Source organism: Vipera berus (assembly GCF_964194415.1).
Source record: "Vipera berus genome assembly, chromosome: 15".
Taxonomy (NCBI): Eukaryota; Metazoa; Chordata; class Lepidosauria; order Squamata; family Viperidae; genus Vipera; species Vipera berus.
The window spans coordinates 9026565-9051234 of record NC_138218.1 but is presented as its reverse complement, the minus strand read 5'-3'; the positions used below and the strand labels follow the sequence as shown (position 1 = coordinate 9051234).

Below are 24670 nucleotides of genomic sequence, written 5' to 3'. Positions count from 1 at the left end.
CACAAGGGCACCCCAACCGTACCCTAATATATGAAGATGCGCTTCTGTCATTCATCTCCCCAGGATAAGCACGTACTGAAAGCCTGCATCATCAGTTACTCAAACCTAGAACTAAGGGGAAACTTCCTGACAGTGAGGACAATTAACCAGTGGAACACAACCTGCCTCCAGAAGCGGTGAATGCTCCAACCCTGGAGGTTTTCAAGAAGAGACTGGACAGCCATTGGTCTGAAATGGTGTAAGGCAGGGGTGTCAAACTCAATTTCATTGAGGGCCGCATCAGCATGGCGGTTGCCCTCAGGGGGCCGGGTGGGTATGGCCAGGGTGGGCGTGGCCTACTGGGTGGGCGTGGCTAGAGTGCGTATGGCCTACTGGGTGGGTGTGGCCAGCTCTACATCGTTCGCATCAAGGGTGCCTATGGGGGCCTGGGCAGGAGTGGGACAGATCTGAGGGTCTCTGGCAGGAGGAGGGTCTCTGGGCCGGGGCCAAGGCAGCGGGGGCCGTTCCCTCACTGTTTCCAGGATGGCTTCGCGGGCCGCATGAAACCACTTCACGGGCCGGATCCGGCCCCCGGGCCTTGTGTTTGACATGTCTGGTGTAGGGTTTCCTGCCTGAGGAGGGGGTTGGACTAGATGACCTCCAAGGTCCCTTCCAACTATAGTAGTAGTAGTTGGAAGGGACCTTGGAGGTCATCTAGTCTACTACTTCTTCTTCTCCTCCTCCTCCTCCTTTTCCTCCTCATTATTATTATTATTATTATTATTATTATTATTATTATTATTATTATTATTATTATTATTATTATTATTATTATTTTGACCGTCTCTCCACCTTCCGCAAAGGATAAGCGAGGATCTGCTTCCAAGGACAGCCGGTTAAACTGACCCCTGGCTTGGTTTCACCAAATGTGCCACAGGCTGCCGCAATTTTAGCCCTCTTTTTCCTCCCCCCCCCTGCTTTTTTTAAAAATCGTAAACTTTTAATTAAATTCCACGATAAAACGACAGGGTGGGAAAAACCCCAGAAAAAGGTAGAAGACAGAGAAGGTGGGTCCTCAAAGGCATCCCGTGCCTTGGCTCTCGACTTGCCTGGTTTTAATCTTGGAAGTTGACGAGAGAGGACATTTTGCTCCTCTCCGCCCAGCCCAAGCAAGCCGCCGCGTAGAAAGACAAAAGAAATTAAAATGGAAATCTACCAGAACGAAACGGGAGGGGTGTGTGTGTGTAAATATAAAAATAAAAGGGGGGGGTCTTTGTCGCTAGGAGTCTTTTGAGTCCACCCATTGACGTAAGAAATGACCTCGTCCTGGATGGCTGATCATCGGCCAGCTCACCCCCAAATTGGGAGAATTTCCTTCAACATAAAACCAGGTGGAGGGCAAAAGAACTCGGTGGAGGCTGTTTTTTTTTCCCCGGGGGGGTGGGTGGGGGGAGGCAACAAAGCTGGAATATGTTTTGTGTTTTGTTTTGGATTTTTTTTCTTCCCGCCCGTTTGTTACCGATGGGCCGATTTCTCTCCTTTCTTTTCTTCTTCTTCTTCTTTAGCATCTCCTTTGATGGCGTTCAAAACGCCGCGTGTCTCTCTCTCTCTCTCTCTCTCTCTCTCTCTCTCTCTCTCTCCTCCTGGCCGCCCCTTGTTCTGTTTGGAAAATACGATTATAAAAGTTTTTACCTTCCAGCAACATCTCATTAGGCAGCGATTAGGAACTCGGTGTGCTGGGCGCTCGACTTCAGCTTGTTAAATGGGGCTGCCTGTTTCTCTCGGAAGCAAATTAGCGGCAGTAGTGTAGTTGTACTACCACTACTACTACTATTAGCAGCAGTAGTAATAGTAGTAGTAGTCGCCTCCTTGGTGATGGATACAGAATAACAGCTGGAAGGGACCTTGGAGGTCTTCTAGTCCAACCCTCCCTCCCTCCCTTCCTTCCTCTCCCTCCCTCCCTTCCCATAACTAGATTCCTTCCTTCCTTCCTTCCTTCCTTCCTTCCTTCCTTCCTTCCTTCCTTCCTTCCTTCCTTCCTTCCTTCCTTCTTTCCTTCCTTCCTTCCTTCCTTCCTTCCTTTCCTTCCTTCCTATAACTAGATTCCTCCCTCCCTTCTTTCCTTCCTGTAACTAGATTCCTTCCTTCCTCCCTCCCTCCCTCCCTCCCTCCCTCCCTCCCTCCCTCCTATAACTAGATTCCTCCCTTACTTCTTTCCTTCCTTCCTTCCTTCCTTCCTTCCTTCCTTCCTTCCTTCCTTCCTATAACTAGATTCCTCCCTCCCTCCCTCCCTCCCTCCCTTCCTTCCTTCCTTCCTTCCTTCCTTCCTTCCTTCCTTCCTTCCTTCCTTCCTTCCTTCCTTCCTTCCTTCCTTCCTTCCTTCCTTCCCTATAAATGAATATCTTTTTCTTTGTCCCAGCCATCTATCTCCTGCCAAAACCTCCCATCCTGCTTGACTCTCTTAAAGCCGGCTGGGAGACGTTGGGGCTCTTTAGCAGAGGATTGGCAAAGATCTCTGACTCGCCACGAGGGAAGAAAATTACCTGCCCTACAGCAGAGCCAAAGGCCGGGGTGTGTGTGTGTCTGTGTCTGTGTCTCTGTGTGTGTCTGTGCGCGCTCCCACTGATGAATTGCACCCCCAGCATCAGGGCCGGCATTTAAATTGACAGGAGCTGAAGGGCGCAATGAACAGGCAGGAAAGGCCGCCATCTGTATGCGCCACCCGACCCGCCTCTGCCGGGCTTGGAGGATTTGAAGCCCAGCCACTCTTCAGCCAACGCTGCACTTGCTTCCTTCCCGCTTTGGCCCCCTACAAACCTGCGACTCTTCTGGGGCACCCAAAGCAACAAATTGTGCAGGGAGCGGCCATCGCAAGCCACAACACGAAACACCGTGCTGGGTTTTAGACTGGCTCTAAAGGCCATCTACCAGCAGCCCTCGACTTACGAGCCCACTTGAGCCCAGAATTCCCCCTTCCTAAGTGAGGCCGTCCTTAAGTGAGTTTGGCTGCCTTTTTTACCACCTTCCTTGCCGCCGTCGTTCAGCGAATCGCTGCAGCGGTTAAGTTAAGAACAGGGTTGCTTTCCCCCCTAGCGATGCTAGCTGAGGAATTCTGGGAGTTGAAGTCCACCAGTCATGAAAGGGCCAACGTTTGAAGACCCCTGGCCTAGGCTTTGCTGGTCATCAGGTCGCAAAAAAGGGGATCACCTGATCCCAGGACACCGCAACCGTCCTAAATATGGGTCGGTTGGCAAGCTTGTCTGAATTTTGATCCCGTGGAGGACGTGATAAGTGATAAGCGGAGGACTTCCTCTATTTGATCTTGTAGTCTAGCAGTCGCTGGAATGACTTGGGTTGGTGTTTCATAGCTGCCCTTTCTTGCTTCCTCGGCAGGTGACGGATCACGCAACCACAGCCCTGTTGCATTACCAGCTCCCACAGATGCCTGATGTGGTTGTCCGGTCCTTTATGGTAGGTTTTATTTCTTTATTACTTTGATAGGCTGTCCGTCTCGCCGATAAAGCCACTTTGACGATGTCACCTATGTGGGTCATCAGACGTCTGCAAGAAAACCACCAAGCTCAGAGAGCACCAAAGACCCCACAGTTCTCCTCCTCCTCCTCCTCCTCCTCCTCCTCCACAATCCCACTCCGGAGCACGGAATATCAGAGACTCTCTACCATTCCAGACAAATAACGGTACGATCTCCATGCCAGGCTCTTGATGAGTGCGAGGCCGGTCAGATGGAGCTCAAGTAAGCCACCATTGGCCAGTCCCGGTTTGAGTGCCATTCTCCTCGATTTGTCTACTCAGAGAATACTCTGAGGAGGCGAGAGGAAGCTATTGACTGCTGAGAGAGAGAGAGAAGCAACTCCCGTCAAGACTGAAGGAATTCATTTTCAGAAAGGCAGTCCACAATTGCCTTCAGACAGCCACCTTCTCTGATCGATATAATCCACCTGGACCTCTCGTGAGAAGATTCATCAGCCCTGTGCCTAGTTCGAATCTGATTGCACCCGAAAGTTGGCAAAAAAACAAGAAACTTGTTTTTTTGTTTTTTTGCCGCATCTCTCCTTGAGCCTGCAATTCAGTCCGGATGAGAAAACTCCCATTTTAAGCCTTAACCTTAGTTAACTGTAGAAAGCCATCCTGAACATTCTTCCCTTTCTTAGCACCCAAGTCATGGTTAACCTTAATTGTCTTAACTGGTCTTAATTGTCACAGCGTTGACATAGTCCTCGACTTACGCCAGTTCCTTGAGTGGCCTTTTGGAAGTTGCAACGGCCCTGGGGGAAAAATAAAGGGATTTCGGACCGTTCCTTACGCTTAACGGTCGTTGCGGCCTCCCCAGGGTCATGCGATCAAAATTCAGACGCTTGGCAACCGACTCGTCTTGATTTGATTCACCGCTGCGGCAAGGAAGGTGGTTAAAAACTCACTTTGACGAGCGTTTCCTTTAGCGGCAGGGGTTGAGGACCCCGCCCGCCGTCGTTTTATCACTTGAATTCTCCTTTTGCCCGCATGACCAACGGGTCCCTTTCTCTTCGTGGACCGCAACGTTTCAAAGCCTCTGAAATTGGAGAGGAACGGTTGAGGAAGACAGCGGGACCAGCGGAGGTGGCAAAATTAATCAGTTTAATTAGAAAAAAGAAAGATCAACAGCTACCTTTAAGGCCCACCTGGAAAGCCCCATGGACTTCTTGCAGAGAGAGAGAGAGAGAGAGAGAGAGAGAGAGAGAGAGAGAGAGAGAGAGAGAGAGAGATATTTATATATAGAGAAAGAGAGAGCGAGAAAGAGAGAGAGAGAGAGAGAGAGAGAGAGAGAAAGATATATATATATTTATATATATATAGAGAGAGAGAGAGAGAGAGAGAGAGAGAATGGAACCAGTGATTTATGAGTTTGAAGATTAGAAAGGCTTAGCTTACGGAGGAAGGAAATTGTAATATAACCTTAGAGAGAGAGAGGGCACAGCACAAATGTTTTGGTGGCTGCTGTCAAGGAGAGTGGAAATATAATCCCTTTCCCCTCCTTTCTCCCCCCCCCTATTTTTCCCTATGAACCGTTCTTACGATACAATACGATAATCTTTATTGTCATTGTCCCATACAGAACAACGAAATTGAAAAAATCCACATCAACCCCACAAAACCCAACTAAAACAACAAAATACATATCAACATACCACCCACCCCACATTTACATCGTCTCTATTTTCTCTTTTGTTCCTTGGACAGAAAGATTATTTTATTTACAAGGTAGCCCTCAACTTAACAGCAGTTCGTTTAGTGACCCTTTGAAGCTGCAGCGGCACTGGACAGGGCGACACCTGACCGCTTTTCACACTTAAGGACCGTTGCGGCCCATTCCCCGTGGTCAGGCGGTCGCCAAATGGACTGTTGTAACTTGAGGACTGCTTGGCAGGGCTGTTTCTGCCCTTGCCTCTTGAGAAAGTTGGAAAAGAAGAACAAGCATTCCGGGCGGACACGAAGCTCAGCTAACCCTTCCTCCAAGTCATGTTTTGAGGATGCTGAGTGGGCCTCTTGTTAAATCATCTCCCGCTTTCTTTTTCAGACCTGGCTGAGAAGTTACATCAAGCTGTTCCAAGCTCCGTGCCAGCGTTGTGGAAAATTCCTGCAGGATGGCCTCCCCCCAACCTGGAGGGATTTTCGGACCTTAGAAGCCTTCCATGACACGTGTCGCCAATGACCCAACCTGGAAGCTAATCAAGAACATCTGGAAGTAGAAGATGGATCTGAAGAAACTCAAAGGAGAGGTCAACCTTCCGCAGAGCTATAAGTTCTGATTTCTCCTCGACCGAGATCAATCGTTCCATAAACGTCAGAAGGGTTAAACGCAGGTTTTGGTGTGGCCCATCGTGACCGCTTCCACGATCGTGACCTCGTTCAACCAAGAAGTCCACCTCTCAAAGTCAGCCTCAGGGCTTGATATGAATTCCTGGATGGCTTTCAAGAAGGTCTAAGCCGGCCAACGAACTAGTCTGCTCTTGAACATCTGCTGATACGAATAAAAACTCACTCTTCATTTCTTTTCTTTTCTTTTTTACCTTTCTGTCCCTTTTCTACAATTATTATTTTTTTTGGGTGGGTTTTTTCCCCCCCACCCCACTTTCCATCTTAGCATTATGACTGCAGATCAGAACCTGGTGCTTCAAAAGGAATCTCATTTACTTACTTTCGGAAAAGGTAGGTGTTCTTCATGGTTTCTGAAACCTGTTCCTCACCTTCTCAAGATCTACTCCTGGATCCAGTCCTGGGACCAAACGATCCCCAGTGGAAAGACTCCACGAAGCATCCCTTTCCATTTGTCTCGGTGTTATTTCGCCTGCGGACTAAAGCTAGACAAATGAATCGAACTCTTCACCCTGGGCTTTTGGTTTTCCCCTTTTTGTTAGGCTTTCGTTATTAAAACAGGAGACGGCCTTGAAAAGAATCTTGTCTCTCTTTTACTCACTTCCGTGCAAAGTTCAGAAGGAGGCGTCTCGTGGAACTGTTGGTTCGAGGGATTCTCACGTCCCATGAAGCAGATTATGGTTTGATTTAGGCTGGATGGCTTGTGTTGTTTTTTTTGCTAGTATTATTCGATTGATTTGTGTGGACCTTAGTGCTCTCTGAGCTGGGTTGTTAGCTTGCAGACGTTTCATGACCCAACTAGGTAACATCATCAGTGTTGGCGATTGAGACTTGCTTCCTGTTTGTATACAGTAGCTCTGAGCTTGGTGGTTTTCTTGCAGACGTCGTATGACCCAACTAGGTAACATCATCAGGTCTAGTGAGTGTGACTTGCTCCCTGTTCGTATACAGTTATCTCCAAGCTGGGTTGTTTTCTTGCAGACGTTTCATGACCCAGCCAGGTAATCTCATCAGTGCTAAATTTAGCACTACATTTCCACCCAGTACATACCCAAGACAACTTGAGTTGAAGGGAAAAAGCAAGAAAGTCAAACTTGGGATGGGAAATTTCTCCTCCTAAAGACGAGGAAAAGAGACCGATGGATTGAGGCCGATGTGTGAGCCCAGTTTATTCCCTAAACTGCGTCTTAGAGCAAATTGAACTCAGCCAAAAACAACAGGATGCTCTGGAGGTAGGATATGCAATTGCAGCCCCTTTTCTGCCCCCCCCCACTACTTTTGCTAAAACCAGAGTGGCCTCTGGTCTATTGTACGTATTAAGACGTGGCAAGATTCATTGGGGAAATTTTGTTTTGTTTGGCTGATAATTTTATTTCTGGGAATTCCGTTATCCGCTCAGCTTCTCTGCGGTTCCCAAACTGATGCCCTGTTTAGAATATGATTTATCTTTTGCATTTCTCCCTTCTCTGTATTTTACAAGGCTGCCTGTCCCTCTCCCTAATGCACCCCACTTGGTTGAACGTGCAGATTTTGTAATGAGAAAATGCTTACCGATGTGTGCTCTTAAGACAGAACACATTGTGTAAAGGCCCTTCGTATTCACAACCAGTTGTGCATTTTTAAAAAAACAAACCAAAAAAACAAAACATTGATTCATAAAGAAGCAAGGATAGCATGAACAAACACAAATCCTTCCAAAGATTTCAAGTCATCCATCCCTAATAAAAGTATCTGAGGGGCTGCCCCAAAGAAGAGGGGGGGGGGTCATGTTATTCTCCAAAGCGCCTGAAGGCAGGACAAGAAGCAACGGATGGAAACTAATCAAGGAGAGAAGCAACCTGGAACTAAGGAGAAACTTCCTGACAGTGAGGACAATCAACCAGTGGAACAGCTTGCCACCAGAAATCCTGGGCGCTCCATCACTGGAGGTTTTTAAGAAGAGACTGGACATTTACCTGTCTGAGATGGTACAGGTTCTCCTGCTTGAGCAGGGGGCTGGACTAGAAGGCCTCCAAGGTCCCTTCCTGCTCCCGATAACCCAATTCCCTTAAGAAGTAATGGATGGAAACTAATCAAGGGGAGAAGCAACCTGGAATTCAGGAGAAATTTCCTGACAGAGCAATCAGTGGAACAGCTTGCCTCCAGAAGTTGTGGGTGATCCAACATTGGAGGTTTTTAAGAAGAGATTGGACAGCCGTTTGTCTGGAATGGGGTAGGGTCTCCTCCTTGAGCAGGGGGGTGGACTAGATGCCCTCTGAGATCCATTCATTCAAGAGAGATGCAACCTAGAACGAAGGAGAAATTTCCTTGACAGTGAGAACAATTAATCGGTGGAACAGAAGTTGGCTCCAAGAAGGTGTGAATGCTCCGTCACTGGTGGGCTTTCAAGAAGAGACCTTTGTCTGGGATGGTATAGGGTCTCCTGCTTGGGCAGGGGGTTAGACTAGATGACCTCCAAGATCCCTTCAAGCTCTGTTATTTTGTTAATTCATCTGTGTAACAGCTCTCCTCCAGAAGGTTTTTAAGAAGAGATTGGATAGCCCTTTGTCTGAAATGGTATAAGGTTTCAATATAATAATAATAACAACAACAACAACAACAACAACAACAATAACAATAACAATAATAATAATAATAATAATAATAATAATAATAATAATAATAATTGTTCTAGCTGTCTGGAAACCTCTCCTTAGTTCTAACTTGGACACCATAGCATCATGCCAGCCTAAAGTGCCATCCCTCAAATCAAGAATCCCTTGTCTTAATGATCTTCTATCGTCTCCATTCCAACTCTTAATTTCCTATCTAAATCTAAAGCCACGCGGGGTCCTCCCACGCCCATCTTCCATGGAAGGTCGTCTTGGTTGCTTTCAAAACCAAGCGGTGTCTTCCAAGCCCAGAAAAAGTCCTCCTTTCTTCCTCAAGACCAAACTTAAGAGGAAACCGCCGTGTAGTTTCTTGGATCTGAGTTCCATTTCTTTCTTTCTTTTTCAAAAACCAAGCAAAAAAAAAAATACAACCAACCAACAACAACAACAACCCAGCCTTGCCGTTGGCCATTATCCAGTTCTCCGGTCCCAAAGACGCTTTCGAAGATGTGATGCATATTTTTGACAGAAGGTCTTCTGCTTCCTGTTTGCTTCTTGAAGACGCCTTGGACGGTTGCCACCTGCCCCTTGCGATCTGTTTGTTTTCAGCTCATCAAGGAGCTCTGGAATTGTAGTTTTTCTTAGCTTCCCCCCTGCATAAATTATTTCAGCGAAAGAGGGAGCCCTATACACCTCCTGCAGGGAAGCAGATGGCACGTGTTCATTTGGTTTGTGTTGGAATATTGGAAGCAAAGACTGTGAAAGGAGTTAAATAGGACTCCGGAGGCCATCAACCTCACTTCCCTGCCTCACTTCAGGAATTTACATTCAGCAGTCTGGGTATCCCTGACTCTAGAAACCCAGAACAAGTGTTTTCCATTTGTAAAATCAGATGTGGGGTCCTCGGAGGCTCTCTGAGCTTGTTTTCTTGCAGACGTTTCATTACCTAACTAGGTAACGTCATCCGGGCTACAAAGAATTGTGGTTTGTAGAAAGGAGGAGGAGGAGGAGGAGGAGGAGGAGGATGACGACGACTGTGGGGTCCTTGGTGCTCTCTGAGCTTAATGGTTTTCGTGCAGACATTTCATTACCAAACTAGGTAACATCATCAGTGCTAGAAGGGAGTGGGGTTTGCTCTCGATTTATATACTACTCACTTGTCCTGTCAGCATTGGCGGGAGTGTTCTTGGTCTTTCCTTGATTAGACCGTTGTTTATTGTTAGCTTGTTTGAGCTGGTCGTTCCTTGATTGGAACTAATGCCCCAAGTGTTATAAATAGGAGATAGGATTGACTTTTGAATAAAGAGACGGGTAGATTTGTGATGTCTGAAACAGCGTCACTCTGAAGTCGGCCTTTTAGTCGTTTTGAGGGCTGAAATTCAGAGGGCTAAACTCCTACGATCCAGGTTAAACCTCTGGAAGGTAGTTTAAATTCAGGTTGCTTCGGTACCGCAAAGCTTCCATTTGCCTCCTCGGTATTCACTTAGCATCTTTGGAAAGGCTTGATTATTCTAGAGGAAATTAAACAGAAACAACAACGGCGTTGTGTTTTTGTTTGTCTGTTTTCCAAACTGTTCATTTGCATTGCGAAAATGCTTGGTTAATTTCACGACCCGAGACGAATACACGATTCCGTTTATCTCAAAAACTAGATTCAGGCGCCATTCTTTTGTCTCTTCTCCCGGTGCGGCACGCCGGGGGTGTCAATAGTTAATTATGATCTGCAAAAACAGAAGAACTTTGGGTGCTGATGTTCTTCCTCTTTCCATCAGAGGATATCGGGGTTGTGTTGTTGTTTTTTTAAACAACAACAACAACAACACACACACACACACACACACACACAGACAGACAAACACATCTTCAAAAGGCCTGTGATCAAAAGGGAACGCAACGATCTTATTTCTGTGTTGGAGCGCAAATGCTGGGCAGCGAGGTTTTCGATGGCCTTTTTTGTCTCCTTGAGCCTTTGAAGTTAAGATAGAAGCAGCAACCAGTAAGTTGACCCTTAATCAGTAATGAAAGCTGGTGGGGAAGTCAGAAAGTTAACAAAGATGGTCTACAGCCTTTTAAATAGACCAGCCTCCTTTATGGAGGAGAAGAGCTGAAAATTGGCATCTTGTTTTTAGCATGTCCTTTTTGATGGGCATTTTGTGGAAGATAGAATGCAACTTTCTGGTGGGCTTCCATAACCAACGTCAAGAACAGGGGGCCTTCAAACTTGGCCCTTTTATGACTTGTGGACTTCAACTCCCAGAATTCCTCAGCCAGCGGGAGGTCAAGAACATCCAGACTCAGGTCAACTTACTCTTTTTTTTGAGAAGGAGTACAGAGAAGAGCAACGAAGGCAGGGGTAAGGCAACCTCGGCTCTTTTATGACTCGTGGACTTCAACTCCCAGAATTCCTGAGTCAGACTCAGGAATTCTGGGAGTTGAAGTCCATGAGTCATAAAAGAGCCAAGGTTGCCTACCCCTGAACTAAGGTATGGTTAGGGGACTGGAGGCTCAAACATATGAAGGACGGTTGCAGGAACTGGGTAGGTCTAGTTTGATGAAAAGAAGGAACGAGGGGAAAACGTGATAGCAGTCTTCCAGAGAAGAGGGAGGGAGGGAGGAAGGAAGGAAGGAAGGAAAAGAAGGATTGAAAGATGCTGAAGACAGGGAGAAAAGGAGGGAGGGAGGGACAAAAGGAAGGAAGGATTGAAAGATGCTGAAGACAGACGGAAAAAAGGGAGGGAGGAAGGGAGGGAGGGAGGGACAAAGGAAGGAAGGAAGGATTGAAAGATGCTGAAGACACAGGGGAAAAAGGAAGGAAGGAAAAGAAAGAAAGAGAAAGAAAAGAAAGAAAGAAAAAATTCCTGGTGTCTTTGAACCTTCTTATTTGACCAGCTTCTCGCTTTTCTGCTAGCAAATATTGGGATGCATTTTTTGGCCTGCCTCCTCCGATCTTGGCAGTGGTCCGTCCCCTCCTTTCCCAGTGCCTTCTTTCCGAACCGCTTCAGCCGGGCGGGCTTCTGAATCCCCTTCCTCTCCAAAGTGCTTGTTGTAAAAAAAGAAAAAAGAGGCCTCGTTTGATCGCCTAAAGATTTCCAATGGACAAGGATTAACCGCTCTCCCCTTGAAGGCGGAAAGCGGAGAGGGAATCGCCCGGTGGAAGGAGATGAAAGGGGCCCTCGGGAGCCTCTTCTTCACAGGCAAACGCACACCCCAAAAAGTCAGATCGATTTTCTTTTCTTTTCCAGAGGCCAGGAAAATTCTCAACGAAACGTTGCAGCCCGATCCAGGCTCTCCTTCCTTTCGAGTCCCTCCCAAGGAACTTGGGCAAAGCTCTGGTTTATCTTCCCATGGCTTCAAGGGTTTCTCACGTTTGGGGCCAAAAAAAAATAATAAATTGTGAATTTCAAGCCGGCCAGGTGGGAAAAATGGGTCCCTGATTTCTCTGAGGGAAGCTGGGAGTGTTTCTTGCCAACCTGAAGGACCATTTCAGCTAAACGAATGGCTGACGTAGCTTGCAAGAGCCGTCTCATTCGCTAACACAAATTAAATTCCTAATCCCTAAATCTTTTCTCTCACCGTTGATCAAAGAGGGCCCAAGTTGGAAAATGACCTGTTCCTTCTTTTTTCTTTCAACCTTAGTCTGTCCATTTCCGTATTTTGTTTTTTAATTATTTCTTCTTCTGGGGGTGTGTCTTTCTTCTTCCAGCATTGTGCAAATATAATTCTTGCCACCGTTACCGCATGTAAAATCAAGCATCCACTTGACTCGTCCAGTTTTTCTGCAACCCGCTTCAAAAAACCCACCGCATAAAAACCGGGCACCCCTGACTTCCCAACCCTCTTACTTAGAGCCCGGAAATGCCAGTCCCAGTTGCGCCGTAAGTCGAGGACTAAGCTGTACGTAAACTTGCAGACATCCCTCAGTGTGACATACACACACACACACACACCATGCGCAGGCCTGCAGAGACACGGGCATATATAAATAGAGAAGCTGTTTTTATAAATAGATCATTGCAAAGCGATAGTTTCCAAGCGATGCAGGATTTCACTTTTCGACGTGCACAGCTGCGCCGGCGAAGGAGGGGAGGGGGCGCGTGGGTGGGTGGGTGGGTGCCAAGCCTCATGCATTATGTATTGGCGCTCAGATCGATCCTTCAGCCAGCTGTCAACCGAAAATCAAAGCTCAAACAAGCTGCTTGTTGCAGGGTACATGTCCCCAGCCCTGCGTTGGTGGGATCGCTTCTCTGCCTTGAACTGGCCCGTGGTCCTCCTTCGGGTGCTGTAAACGCTCCCTCCGTCTTTGCCAGGAGCAGACCTGGGTCGGGGAGGAAAAAAGGAAAGAAAACCACGACCACCACCACAACAAAAAGGATGCTGGGTTGTTGTTGTTGTTTTTCTTTCTTTTTAGATGAAAAAGATCACACAGGTAGAGAACCGTTTTGGAGCAGGGGCTGCCAAGGTCCTGTAGATTAATAATGGATATCAAAAATAGACGGTCTTCTTCTTCTTTTCTCTTTCAGAAGAGAGAGAGAGAGAGAGAGAGAGAGATGTGGCAAAGTCACCTTGCAAGCAGGGGAGGTTTTATGGAAAAGGAGACCAAACAAAGTGTGGTCTTTTGTTTGGTTAAAAGCTGGGGTGCTAATGGTGGGACGTGAAGGGGGGAGGGATGCTTATATTCCGCTAATAGACTGTTTCATTTGCCTGTCCATGCTGTCTGTCTATCCATTCATCTATCCATTCCTCCCTCTCCTCCTTCTCCTTCTCCTTCTCCCTCTCTGTCTGTCTATCTATTCTATTCCATTCCATTCCATTCCATTCCATCTCATCTATCATCTATCCATCCATCCATTCTGTATCTATCTATCTATCTATCTATCTATCTATCTATCTATCTATCTATTCCATTCCATTCCATTCCATTCCATTCCATTCCATCTATCTCATCTATCATCTGTCCATCCATCCATTCTGTCTCATCCATCCATCCACCCGTCATCTATCTATCACTCTTTCTTTAAGACCATTCTTTTAGCCACCATTCAAAGTTACTGCAGTGCTGAACTAAGGCCTACGACCAGATATTTAGGACGGTCACAGCATCCCCACCATCGCGTGATCAAAATTCAGACCCTCAACAACCTGCATATGTTTACCACCGTTGCAGCCTCCCATTGGGATTTGCGACTTTTCCAGCTTCCGGCTTCTGACAAGCAATGTCAGTTGGGAGTCCAGGGGGGGGGGGGATTCAAAGTTCTTTAACAACCAGATGACTCCATTTTGAAAAGTGTCGAGAAAGTCATAAAATTGGATACCAACTCACTCAATTGGCCACAAGGAGGAGAGATCAAAACCAGGGGAGGGACATCCTAGGGCCAGGAGATGGGAAAGCATCGAATGCGTCCTGTTAAAGCTGGCCAACGGTGTTTCTCCACCTTCTTTTTAAGCAGGCAATCGATCTGCACCCACCCGAGATGGATTTGCTTGATGACCCAATAAAACCTTCAACCCACCCTCTCTTTGGCCCGGCCGTTCCCATTTGTAATTTTCTGCGCTGGGTTTTAATCAGGTGTGCCTCGCCTTGTCAACAGAACATCTGAATCCCTCTGGGGAGTGAAAAGCTCAGCAAAAATTATTGATCGATCTTTGCAGAAGATTAATCCATCTGTGGCTCTCTGAGGTGGATGTGGACAGAGAAGACCCACCTCCTGGTGGAAGACAGAAGGGGACGCAGAAAGAACCGCTTGACTCCTTCTGAGGACCTGTGCCAGGGTCTGTGCTGGTAACCAATTAATTTTCCCAGCAGCAGTCAAAGCATGGGTGACGGTTTGCAGAAATTTCAAGGATGCCCGCTAGGAAGTTCTCCAGATGTTATTAACAGAATGGCATAAATACGGAGTAGTTGGAAGGGACTCGGTGTTATTCCTTGATGAAACAAAAATAGCTCGTTGCAGAGTCAGCCAGATGTTCAGACTGGATTTGGCAGCTTTGTCTACCTGTCACAGTCCTTCCCAAGGACCTGGGACAGACAGATGTGGATGTTGACTATGGTTTCATCATCGCAGGATTTCAGCTGTTCCGAGCAAAGCTGCCTTCTTGCAACTGACAGATGGTGAAGTTTGTCAACGCCGAGGGTGTTGAAGTGGTGGCTCTGATTGTATTTTCACGAGGGGTGTTCTCACCGTTGTCACCCTAGCGACAATCGTAAGTCGTTCTCCTTTCCTGAAAGGAGAGACAGACGTGAAGAAGAAAAAAAAACCTAGTACAAAAATATCTTTTTAAGACAGAAGCATCAAAAAGAAAACGACGTCAAGAAAACCACGGGGGTAAAGAGGCAGGTTCTCAAAACCGGCCGTTACGAGAAGTCAGTCGAAGAAGTCCCCTTTTGCCTTTGCTGACATAAAATTATTCTGCCACAATGCTAGCCTTTCATTATTGAAAGACAAGTTAGTGGACAGGGCAAAGGTGAAGCAGCCTCTGAAAGATGCTCACTCATCAAAAGCAAACCAGGAAAGATGACTCAGCAAAGCGCTTGGCCATCGGCAGAGAAAACATCCTCAGACGCTTGCCCCAATGCCTATCACGATCAGAAGGTAGAATGACAAGATTGGAAGGGACCTTGAAGGTCTTCTAGACTAAACTTCTGCTCTAGCAGGAGACCTTATTCTATTTGGGACAGATGGTTGTCCTATCCCTTCTTGAAAACTTCCAGATGGAGGATCCACGACTTCTGGAAGCAAATCGTTCCACTGGTTAATTACAGAATACAAAATAGCAGAGTTGGAAGGGACCTCAGGGGTCTTCTGGTCCAACAACCCTCTACTCAAGCAGGAGACCCTATATCATTTCGGACAAATGGTTGTCCAGTGTCTTCTTAAAAGCCACCAGTTTTGGAGCACCCACAACGTCTGAAGGCAAGTCATCCTACTGGTTGATTGTCCTCACGGTCAGAAAATTTCTCCTTAGTTCTAGGTTGCTTCTCTCTTTGATCCGTTTCCATCCGTTGCTTCGTGTCCTTCCTTCAGGTGCTTTGGAGAATAGGTGGAAACCCCCCCTCTTCTTTGTGGCAGCCCCTCAAATATTGGAAGACTGCTGTCATGTCACCCCTAGTTCATCTTTTCATTGAACTAGACGTACCCAATTCCTGCAACCGTTCTCCATACGTTTTAGCCTCCTAATTGTTGCTCTACTCTGCTGCTTTTCTAGAGTCTCGACATCTTTTTTGTGACCAAAACTAAAAATTGGAATATGAGCCCCCGAATGGATATTTAGACCCTCTTTTGAAGACACCCAAAAGTTCCTCCACCAATAGAAGAGCTGGAATATTCCAGCTTCATCCCACAAAGAAGAGGACCAGCGTTTCTGGGGGGGGGGAAATCCCGCCGAGTTGCATCTTCTCTTCTCTTTCTGACATTTATGGTGGCGTCTCTTCGGGGGGGGGACCAAAAAAACAAATTGTGTCATAATGCATATGCAAAGCAAATGCTGCAAATTTATTGTTGGCATTACATGCTAAGCGTGCATGTTCTTCTTTTCCTCCTTCGTCGCGCTCAACCATCTTGAGGGATGGATTTTTTTTTTAATTTACGAAATTTATGCATAGTCCATTCCCTGAACAACAGTGGGCAGTTTCCAAAAAATACAATAAAAGGCATCATAGAGCCGTAATTAAAAATGAGAGATATGAACGTATTAAAAGGCTCTAAGCCAATAAAGTCAGGGAACATGAATATATATTAAAAGGCCAGAGCCAAGAAGCAAATTTTTAGCTTCTTCTAAATTGCAAAGAGGATGTCTAGGACGTTCCCTAGAAGAAGGCTGACCTATTTAGGACAATGTCAAGTTTGTGGAGTTCCTGATTCTCTCTGAGCTGGCTGGCTTTCTTGCAGACGTTACATTACCCAACTAGGGAACATCATGAGTGTTGCGTTTATGGAGAGGAGGAGGAGGAGGAGGAGGAGGAGGAGGAGGAGGAGGAGGAGGACTATGGGGTCTCTGAGCTGGGTGATTTCTTGCAGATGTTACATTACCCAACTAGGGAACATCATCAGAGCTAGAAGAGAGTGTCGTGTTTAAGGAGGAGGAGGAGGAGGAGGAGGACAACTGTGGGGTCCTTGGGGTTTTTTTCTTTCCTTTCTTAATCCATCCTCATCATTTGCATCCTTGAGTCCAGCCTGGGGTGGGGGTGGGGGTGGGTCAACGCTAACAATATGTTGATGAGGCCTGGCTGATCAATGGCGTTTCGCCGGCTTTAATCAGGCAATCAATCAACCAGCCCTGATTCCCAGCTCCAAAGCGTGAGGTTTAGTGCAAGACATCCTTTGGAAGGCAAGTTGAATTGAGTTTTGAGTGACAGCTTGGCAGGAATGTGGGGTTTGAGGAAAGGGATCTGAGTTTAGCTACACCCTCCTGCCAACACACCAAATATCGGTCGTGTGAACCGAACACAGCGGTGAACAGGGATAAGTGTGGACCGGACCCAGTTTAATTCCATGGATGGATCGGATCCAACTCAAGTTGAATTGGAAAACCACTTTCAGTTTAATTCAACCATTCAGAAGCAAAGCCAGGGCAATATTTTGCTTGATTTTGACCGTAGGGAAGGTAGATGCAACGTGGAGACTGGATTGCGTTGGCTTGGAATTTAATTGCACAATTGATTCTTTGTTCAGCCCTGTAAGGTCTACCGGGGACAATGAGGTTATCTTTCATCTTGAATTATTATTATTTTAATTTCCCTTTGTGGCTTAGAATTGTGTACTGTGTAGAATTGTGTACTGTGCTCGCTGAGTTTGGTCGTTTCCTTGTAGGCATTTCATGACCCAACTAGGCAACATCATCAGGGCTAGTGAGTGTGGCTTGCTCCCTGTTTATATACAATAGCTCTGATCTTCTTTCCTTGCAGATGTTTCATGACCCAGCTAGTTAACATCACCAGTGCCGTAGAGGTGCTGTTTGTCGCAGTGCAAATTGTGTAGAAAGTGCATGGTTCAGACTCTAGAAAAACGAACGAATTGGGAAAGTAGCTTAAAACAATATGCAAAGCCAGCTGTAGTATAATTTCTAAATCTTCCTTCAGAAACCTACCACGGCTCTTTCAAAACGGTTGAAGCATCTCAGTTTTTTAGCAGAAAAACTAACGTCCAGCTTGTAAAGAAATCCTCAAGATCTACAATTTGGGTTAAATCAACCTTCCAAAATCACAAAATGATATAATGGAACAGTGGATCCATGAGCTGGTGAACTTTTCATATCCTGAAAAAGGGACAAGTAAGGGATCAAAAGCATTGCATGACGCAATTCTAAAGCTAACATTAACATTAACAATATTGTTTTATATTTCATTGGAAACCTAATTTTACTTGACCCACAGCCCTGCTTTATGTTATCCACAAGGGGGAGCTACTATATCACACTGAAACAGAATTTTGGAGGGCTGTTGTGTTTTTTTTTTAAAACAACAACAACAACAACAAAACAGCAACTTTCTGTTCTGCGTTTGGCTTGTGAAAATGCAAAACAAGGTAGTCCTCAACTCACAAGCATTGGTTTAGTGCAGGGGTAGGCAACCTCGGCTCTTTTATGACTCATGGACTTCAACTCCCAGAATTCCTGAATCAGCATAGCTGACTCAGGAATTCTGGGAGTTGAAGTCCATGAGTCATGAAAGAGCCGAAGTTGCCTACCTCTGGTTTAGGGACTGTTCAAAGTTACTAAAGCAATGGAACAAAAAAAAAAGACCTAGAATCAGTCATCACAAGTTAACAACGGGTGGCTTTGCCCGCATAGTCCTGCGATGAAAATTGGGTTTCCATCAAGTAATCCTCTTGACTTCCCCAAACTTTCAAAGATCTCCCATCTTTGCCAGCGCAAATGCCCATTCGCCAGTCCTCTTCCCAGCCCGTGTACATCCAGCTCCCTCTTCTTATTCAACAGCCCACTTTGCAGCCGATGGCCTCTTTGAATTCCGTTGCACGTTTTGAAGGAATTCAATACAGAAGGCCCCTCTTCCCATCATTAGCAGATCTAATTGTCACAAAGGGCAAGTGTTAATCAGACTGGGGATGGAAACGGTTCTGGGTTTCTTAATGAGGTTGTCCCAGCCCTACCGGCAGGCTGGATGAAGCAGCCGCTGCATAGGGAGCCCCATTGAATAATTGAGATATGGGTCACCACCTCGAGAAAAGCTATCGGTGTTGATGCCCGGGAGATGAAAAGAAAACCAGATTCCTAAAGGTGGGAGGTTGAAATTGGGAGAGCCTTTTAGAGCTCTGTTTTTTTCTGGCCGTGGCCAAGCTCTTTGTCTCTTCCCCCGACCTCATCCGTGTTTCCAGAATGTAATATCTGAGGGAACATCTGCTGCCGGCATCAAGTTCCCTTCGTCCAGTGCGCTCCCACAGGGAGGGTCTTCTCAGGGTGCCACCGGTAAGAGATTGCCGGCGGACGACACCCAGGGATAGGGCCTTCTCAGTGGGTGTGCCTGCCCTTTGGAACCAGCTGCCCATGGAGCTGAGGACTGCCCCCGACCTCCGTTCATTCCGCCGGGACCTGAAGACCTGGCTCTTCGAGCTCTCTGGCCCAGGCTGAGAATTTTTAATTTTAATTTTTATTTTAACTGGGGTTTTATTTGTTCAGGGACGGATATAATTTTTTTAAAATTGTTTTTAACTTTTGTATTTTTGTTTTTAATCACCCTGTAACCCGCCCTGAGTCCTTCGGGAAAGGGTGGCATATAAATGTAATAAAATAAATAAATAAATAAATAATGCCCCTGAAATTGTAAGGCGTGAAGATGAAGATCTTGAGATCCTTTGAAAATGAAACAGGGGCTTAGAGGAAGTTCGGAGAATGTTCAGACTAACAAAAATGGAGCAACTGCGTTCATCGTTGGAGAGAGCAAGCCACACTTCCGGCACTGATGATGTTACCTAGTTGGGTAATGAAACGTCTGCAAGAAAATTGAGACAGCACCAAGGATGACCTCTTCCTCCTACTCTTCCTCTTCTCCACAAACCCCACTTCCTTCAACATTTATGATGTTCCCTAGTTGGGTCATGAAACGTCTGTAAGAAAACCACCACGTTCGGAGAGCACCGAGGACCCCACAGTCCTCCTCCTCCTCCTCCCTTTCTCCTCCTCCTCCTCGCACAAACCCCACTCCCTTCTAGCACTGATGATGTTCCCTAGTTGGGTCATGAAACGTCTGTAAGAAAACAACCACGTTCGGAGAGCACCGAGGACCCTTCATTTTGACCCTGAGGCCGTAAGTCACTTTTTTCAGTGCTGTTGTAACTTTGAACAGTCACTGAATGAATGGCTGTAAATCAAGGATTACTTGTGGCTTTTGCGGCAAGTCGAAAAATGGAGAGACGGATGTAGGGTTTGACGGTTGTTACTTGGACTTCAGTTGTGTGTGTGTGTGTGTGTGTGTGTGTGTGTGTGTGCACGCTCGCGTGTGCGTTTTGCCTGCTAAGCACTTTTGCTCCCCTGGAGTAGCTGCATGTTGTAAGTCCACAGACTCATCAGAAAGTTTATGGGCAGGAATTAATCATGAGCCCTCAGGACAAATTTGTTGAGTTGTAGCTGGTGGTGCAGGCGAGGTGGAAGGGAGAGGCAGAGATAATGGAGAAAGCTTCACGTCAGCAAACAAGCAAAATGCAGAGTGGTGCATATTCAGGTGGGTAAATCCCAGTTATTTTATTTTATTTTATTTTATTTTATTTTATTTTATTTTATTTTATTTTATTATTCTATTTTATTTTATTTTATTTTATTATTTTATTTTATTTTATTTTATTTTATTTATTATTTTTTATTTTATTTTATTATTTTATTTTATTATTTTATTTTATTATTTTATTTTTATTTTATTATTTTATTTTATTTTTTATTATTATTTTATTTTATTTTACTTTATTTTTAAAATGTCTCAGCTATATATAAATGGGTTAAATTTATACAGCCACCCAATGTGATTCCGGCCGCCTTAACAACCTGAAAACGTTAAACACACGGCATGGTGTATTCGCACAACCTCCCCTTGAATCCGATGACCGGAGAGAGACAATGAAGGTTAGGGGGTTGAAAGATAGCCCTCTCCTGATCCCAAAGGTAAAAAAACTCTTCTTTATTTATTAGCTAGATCTTGCCAAATCTTAATTGATTGGTCTTGAGACGGAGCTGAAAGTCAGCAGTTGTTCACCGCTGCTTAAACATCACCTAACATTAGTTTGCGCTGAATTTGCTGACCGGATTAATGGCTGCACTTAATGGTAGCAATTGCGCATCGCCTTCCATTTTAAAAACCTTCTCAGAGTCCATAGTAAGAGGATGGAGAAAGGTGTGTGTGTGTGGGGGGGTGTTTGTGTTTTTTTTTTTAAAAAATGTTTTTCCTGGGTTGGGTTCAATGCCAGAACGTAGAATAACAGAGCTGAAAGGGACCTTGGAGGTCTTCTAGTCCAACCCCCTGCTCAAGCAGGAGATCCCGTAACGTTTCAGATAAACGATTGTCCAGTCAAATAAAGCCAGGCCTGCCAAGATTTCCACCATCTAAGCTTCTGAGCTGGACAAAAAGAACAAATCCTTGTTTGGCGTTGGCATGTTGGGGACGAAAACTTCCAACGAAGACTTTTTCGGAAAAGTCTTCATCGCTTCCACGGCTGAGATCTTCAAGAGGTGGCCATGTTGCAACAGCTGAGTCCTTCTTTTTAACGTGTCCCCAATTCTTATTTAATTTGGAGGTAATTGCCCTCTCCTGCCCTAGAGACGCGCCCTTCTCTTTCATTTCTGCAAGGAAACGGACGTCTTTCCCCAACCACCCTCCTAATTGGGGCTAAATTATCACATTTGTTCGAGATGCTCTTTTCTGTCCTCCAACAGAACTGGACCAGGGGCTCCGGTTTTCATCCGTTTTACAAGTCAAGAAATTCCTATTCTCCAGCGACTTCATTAGCAAGAACACCTCCAGCCAGAAGAGTGGTGTTTAATTATTCTAAAATGCCCTGATTTCTCCCTTCAATCTTATATGAAGAAACCTCATTATCTAAAACAATGTAGTACATTAAGTGGCTTCTACTAGTTTCAATTCTTCAACCATCTGAATAACAGAGGAGCAGAATTGGAAGGGACTTTGGAGGTCTTCTAGTCCAGCCCCTTGCTCAGGCAGGAGACTTCCAAATAAATGGTTGTCCAGTCTCTTCTTTTTTTAAAAAAAAAGGTTTTATTGATTTTTAACATAATCACCTTAATAGTCGGTAAACCGCGTGTTGTCTGGGTTAGTATTTAAAAAGCAATCAATAACAATTATTTTCTATAATTCTATATAGTCCATGTAATGGCTTTACTTGATTTGCTCTTCTTCTAATAACATTCTCTTTTCCCAACCTTAAATGAATACATTTCTTATTATTCGAATTAAATGACAATTAAATGTAGACATTTTTCTCATGTTTCTGCAAGTAGTAACATCGACATAAAGCTTCTTTTCAAATTGATCGTCTTGATTGCCTCGTCATGGATCCTGCTTACAAAATTTGGAAAACAAACTGACCCCCCTCTTTTTTGTGGCAGCCCCTCAAATATTGGAAGACTATTATCATGTCTCCCCTAGTCCTTCTTTTCATTAAACTAGATGTATCCAATTGCTGCTAAGCTTGTAAGCCGCCCTGAGTCTTCGGAGAAGGGCGGGATATAAATGGAATTAAAATAAAAAATAAATAAATTCTTCATATGTTTTAGCCTCCACTCTCCTAATCATCTTTGTTCCTGTTTTCCGCACGCTTTCCTAGAGTCTCAATATCAAGGGTGAACAAAGCTGATTTTGTGCCTCCAGACTGGCAAAAAAGTCTGTTAATGTAGCTTTGGGGAACATTCAGGTAAGCGAGAGAATAGCCCGAAGCTGCATAAGCTCAGGCTGTAAAAGAGAGGGTGGGAGATTTGTCCTTTCAGACTTGCAAGATTCTACTTTTTGTAAATTAGAATTACTTTGGACCTAGCCTCACCCACTTTTTCTTCAGGCCACACCTACCTTTTGTGCTGCCCCGCCCACTCCCAGGAGTAGGCTTGCTGCAACACAGCCTGGAGTTAGGACTGGTAAAAAAAAAATGCAAAGTCAGAGGCATTCTCCTAACCTGCAAAGCGTTCGAAGCCTGACCTTTTTGTCTCTCTCAGACCGCTGACTAAGTGTGTCTCATTCGCTCGGACTTTTCCACACTTCTCTGGCATCGCTTGTGCACTGCCAAGTGAATTTGCAACCAAAGGTGAAAATGGACAATCCATTTAGTCGACGTTCTCCCAATACTCAAGAGGTCAAAACATCCTTTGATAAACAGCATTAGGGGCCTTTCAGCTAGCTAGTTATTTTTGGGCGCATTGATTTTATTTTTTCATTACTTCCAAGTATTTATAGTTAAGCACGCTTGCCTTCTGCCCAAATATTTAAGCTTCTGCCCCCGGGGGTTATTTTGTTTGTATATTATTTATTGGAAGCACCCCTCTTTCTTTCAGCTCTTGCTTTTGAAACTCATGTTCCAAAGACACAAAACGAAAAATACAGTGATAATAAATAGCAACATCCTAGATATGCTGTCTTGTCCTCTGCTCCCCCCCACCCCCACCCCCACCCAAAAAATCCTTCAGCTCAACATCCAAAGGATCATCAGTAGATCACTGGCTCGGCTTTTCTTTTCCAGAGTTCTGGTTTGTTCTAACTATGGTTTGTTTAAGCTGGGTTCACACAACTTAAATTATTTATTTATTTTTATTTATTTATTTTAATTCCATTTATATCCCACCCTTCTCCGAAGACTCAGGGCGGCTTACAAGCTTAGCAGTAGCCTTCATTCTATGTATATGCCTGCTTATTAGGGCTTTCACACACACCCCAAGCGGCATTATTACAAAGTCAGCTTAATTGCCCCCAACAATCTGGGTCCTCATTTTACCTACCTCGGAAGGATGGAAGGCTGAGTCAACCTTGAGCCTGGTGGGACTCGAACCTGCACTAATTGCAGGCAGCTGGTGTTACTTAAGGAGGCATTAGCCCACTGCTCCACCAAGGCTCTTATAATTATGGTTTGCACAACCCACTGGCTGGATTCCCACAAATGCAAAGCCTGAATAGGGTGACGGATGATCCTGATATGCAGATCTAGTTTCTTGACGTGCCTACAGCCTTGAAATTCATTTGCAAATATGAGGCGACCTTGGTGCTCTCTGAGCTTGGTTGTTTTCTTGCAGACGTTTCATTAACAAACTAGGTAACATCATCAGTGCTAGAAGGGAGTGAGGAATGATGGTGGAGGAGGAGGAGGAGGAGGAGGAGGAGGAGGAGGAGGAGGAGGAGTAGGACTGCGGGGTCCTTGGTGCTGTCTGAGCTTGGTTGTTTTCTTGCAAACGTTTCATTACCAAACTAGGTAACCTAACCAGTACACTTTTTCACTGTGTCTCACAGTTATAAGGAGTTGGTAGAAAGAAACAGTGATGAGGTTACCTAGTCTGGCCAATGAAACGTCTGTGAGAAAACAACCAAGCTCAGAGAGCAAGACAAGAAACAACGGTTGGAAACTCATCAAGGAGAGAAGCAACCTGGAATTAAGGAGAAAGTTCCTGACAGTGAGGACAATTAACCGGTGGAACAGCTTTGCCTCCAGAAATCGTGGGCGCTCCATCACTGGAGGTTTTTCAGAAGAGACTGGACAATCACCTGTCTGAGATGGTATAGGTCCTCCTGCTTGAGCAGGGGGCTGGACTAGAAGACCTCCAAGGTCCCTTCCAGCTCTTAGTCTAGCACCATGGATCCTCCATTTCAACCCCGAGCTACAAACATTCTCCTTTATCGGCATTCGCAAATACGAAATGCCCCCCAAACAGAAACAGAACAGCACACCCATGGCTAGAGGATGGGCTCCAGAAGAAGTCCCAAAGCTCGGAAGACAAAACTCCTGGCCCTGGTTACTGACCCAGACTGGATCCTGCAGCGTTATCTTTGGACAGGTAGATTTGCCTTCATTCGTGAGACTTAGAAGCCACCCGACAGTTTTGCCGGACACCAGGAAAAAAATGCTAGCCATGTCAGACGAGCGATCGATTTTATTCCAACGAGAGTTTTTGGGGTCGTGAGTCCAGTTTGTCAGGATTTATTGTCTCTTAATGTCAGTGGGCTGCCTCCCCTAAGCTCCCGTATTTTGATGGACAATGGAAACCTCAGCGAGTCCTTTGGAGGTTCAATG

At 45.5% G+C, this 24670-nt stretch overlaps 1 protein-coding gene across 2 annotated transcripts in view; it reads left to right on the top strand.

The window, feature by feature from the left end:
• Window positions 1-6427, top strand: part of MED27 (mediator complex subunit 27) — a 73297-nt gene extending 66870 nt beyond the window's left edge. The window contains exons 7-8 of one of the 2 annotated variants that reach the window (XM_081339838.1): window positions 3373-3450; window positions 5555-6427. In XM_081339838.1, the coding sequence (XP_081195964.1) occupies window positions 3373-3450; window positions 5555-5689 (213 nt within the window). In that variant the 3' untranslated portion in view covers window positions 5690-6427. Of the gene's footprint in view, window positions 1-3372; window positions 3451-3480; window positions 3678-5554 lie in introns of both variants that reach the window. The other variant, XM_081339839.1, reaches the window with a different exon arrangement.
• The last annotated feature ends 18243 nt before the right edge of the window (window positions 6428-24670 follow it).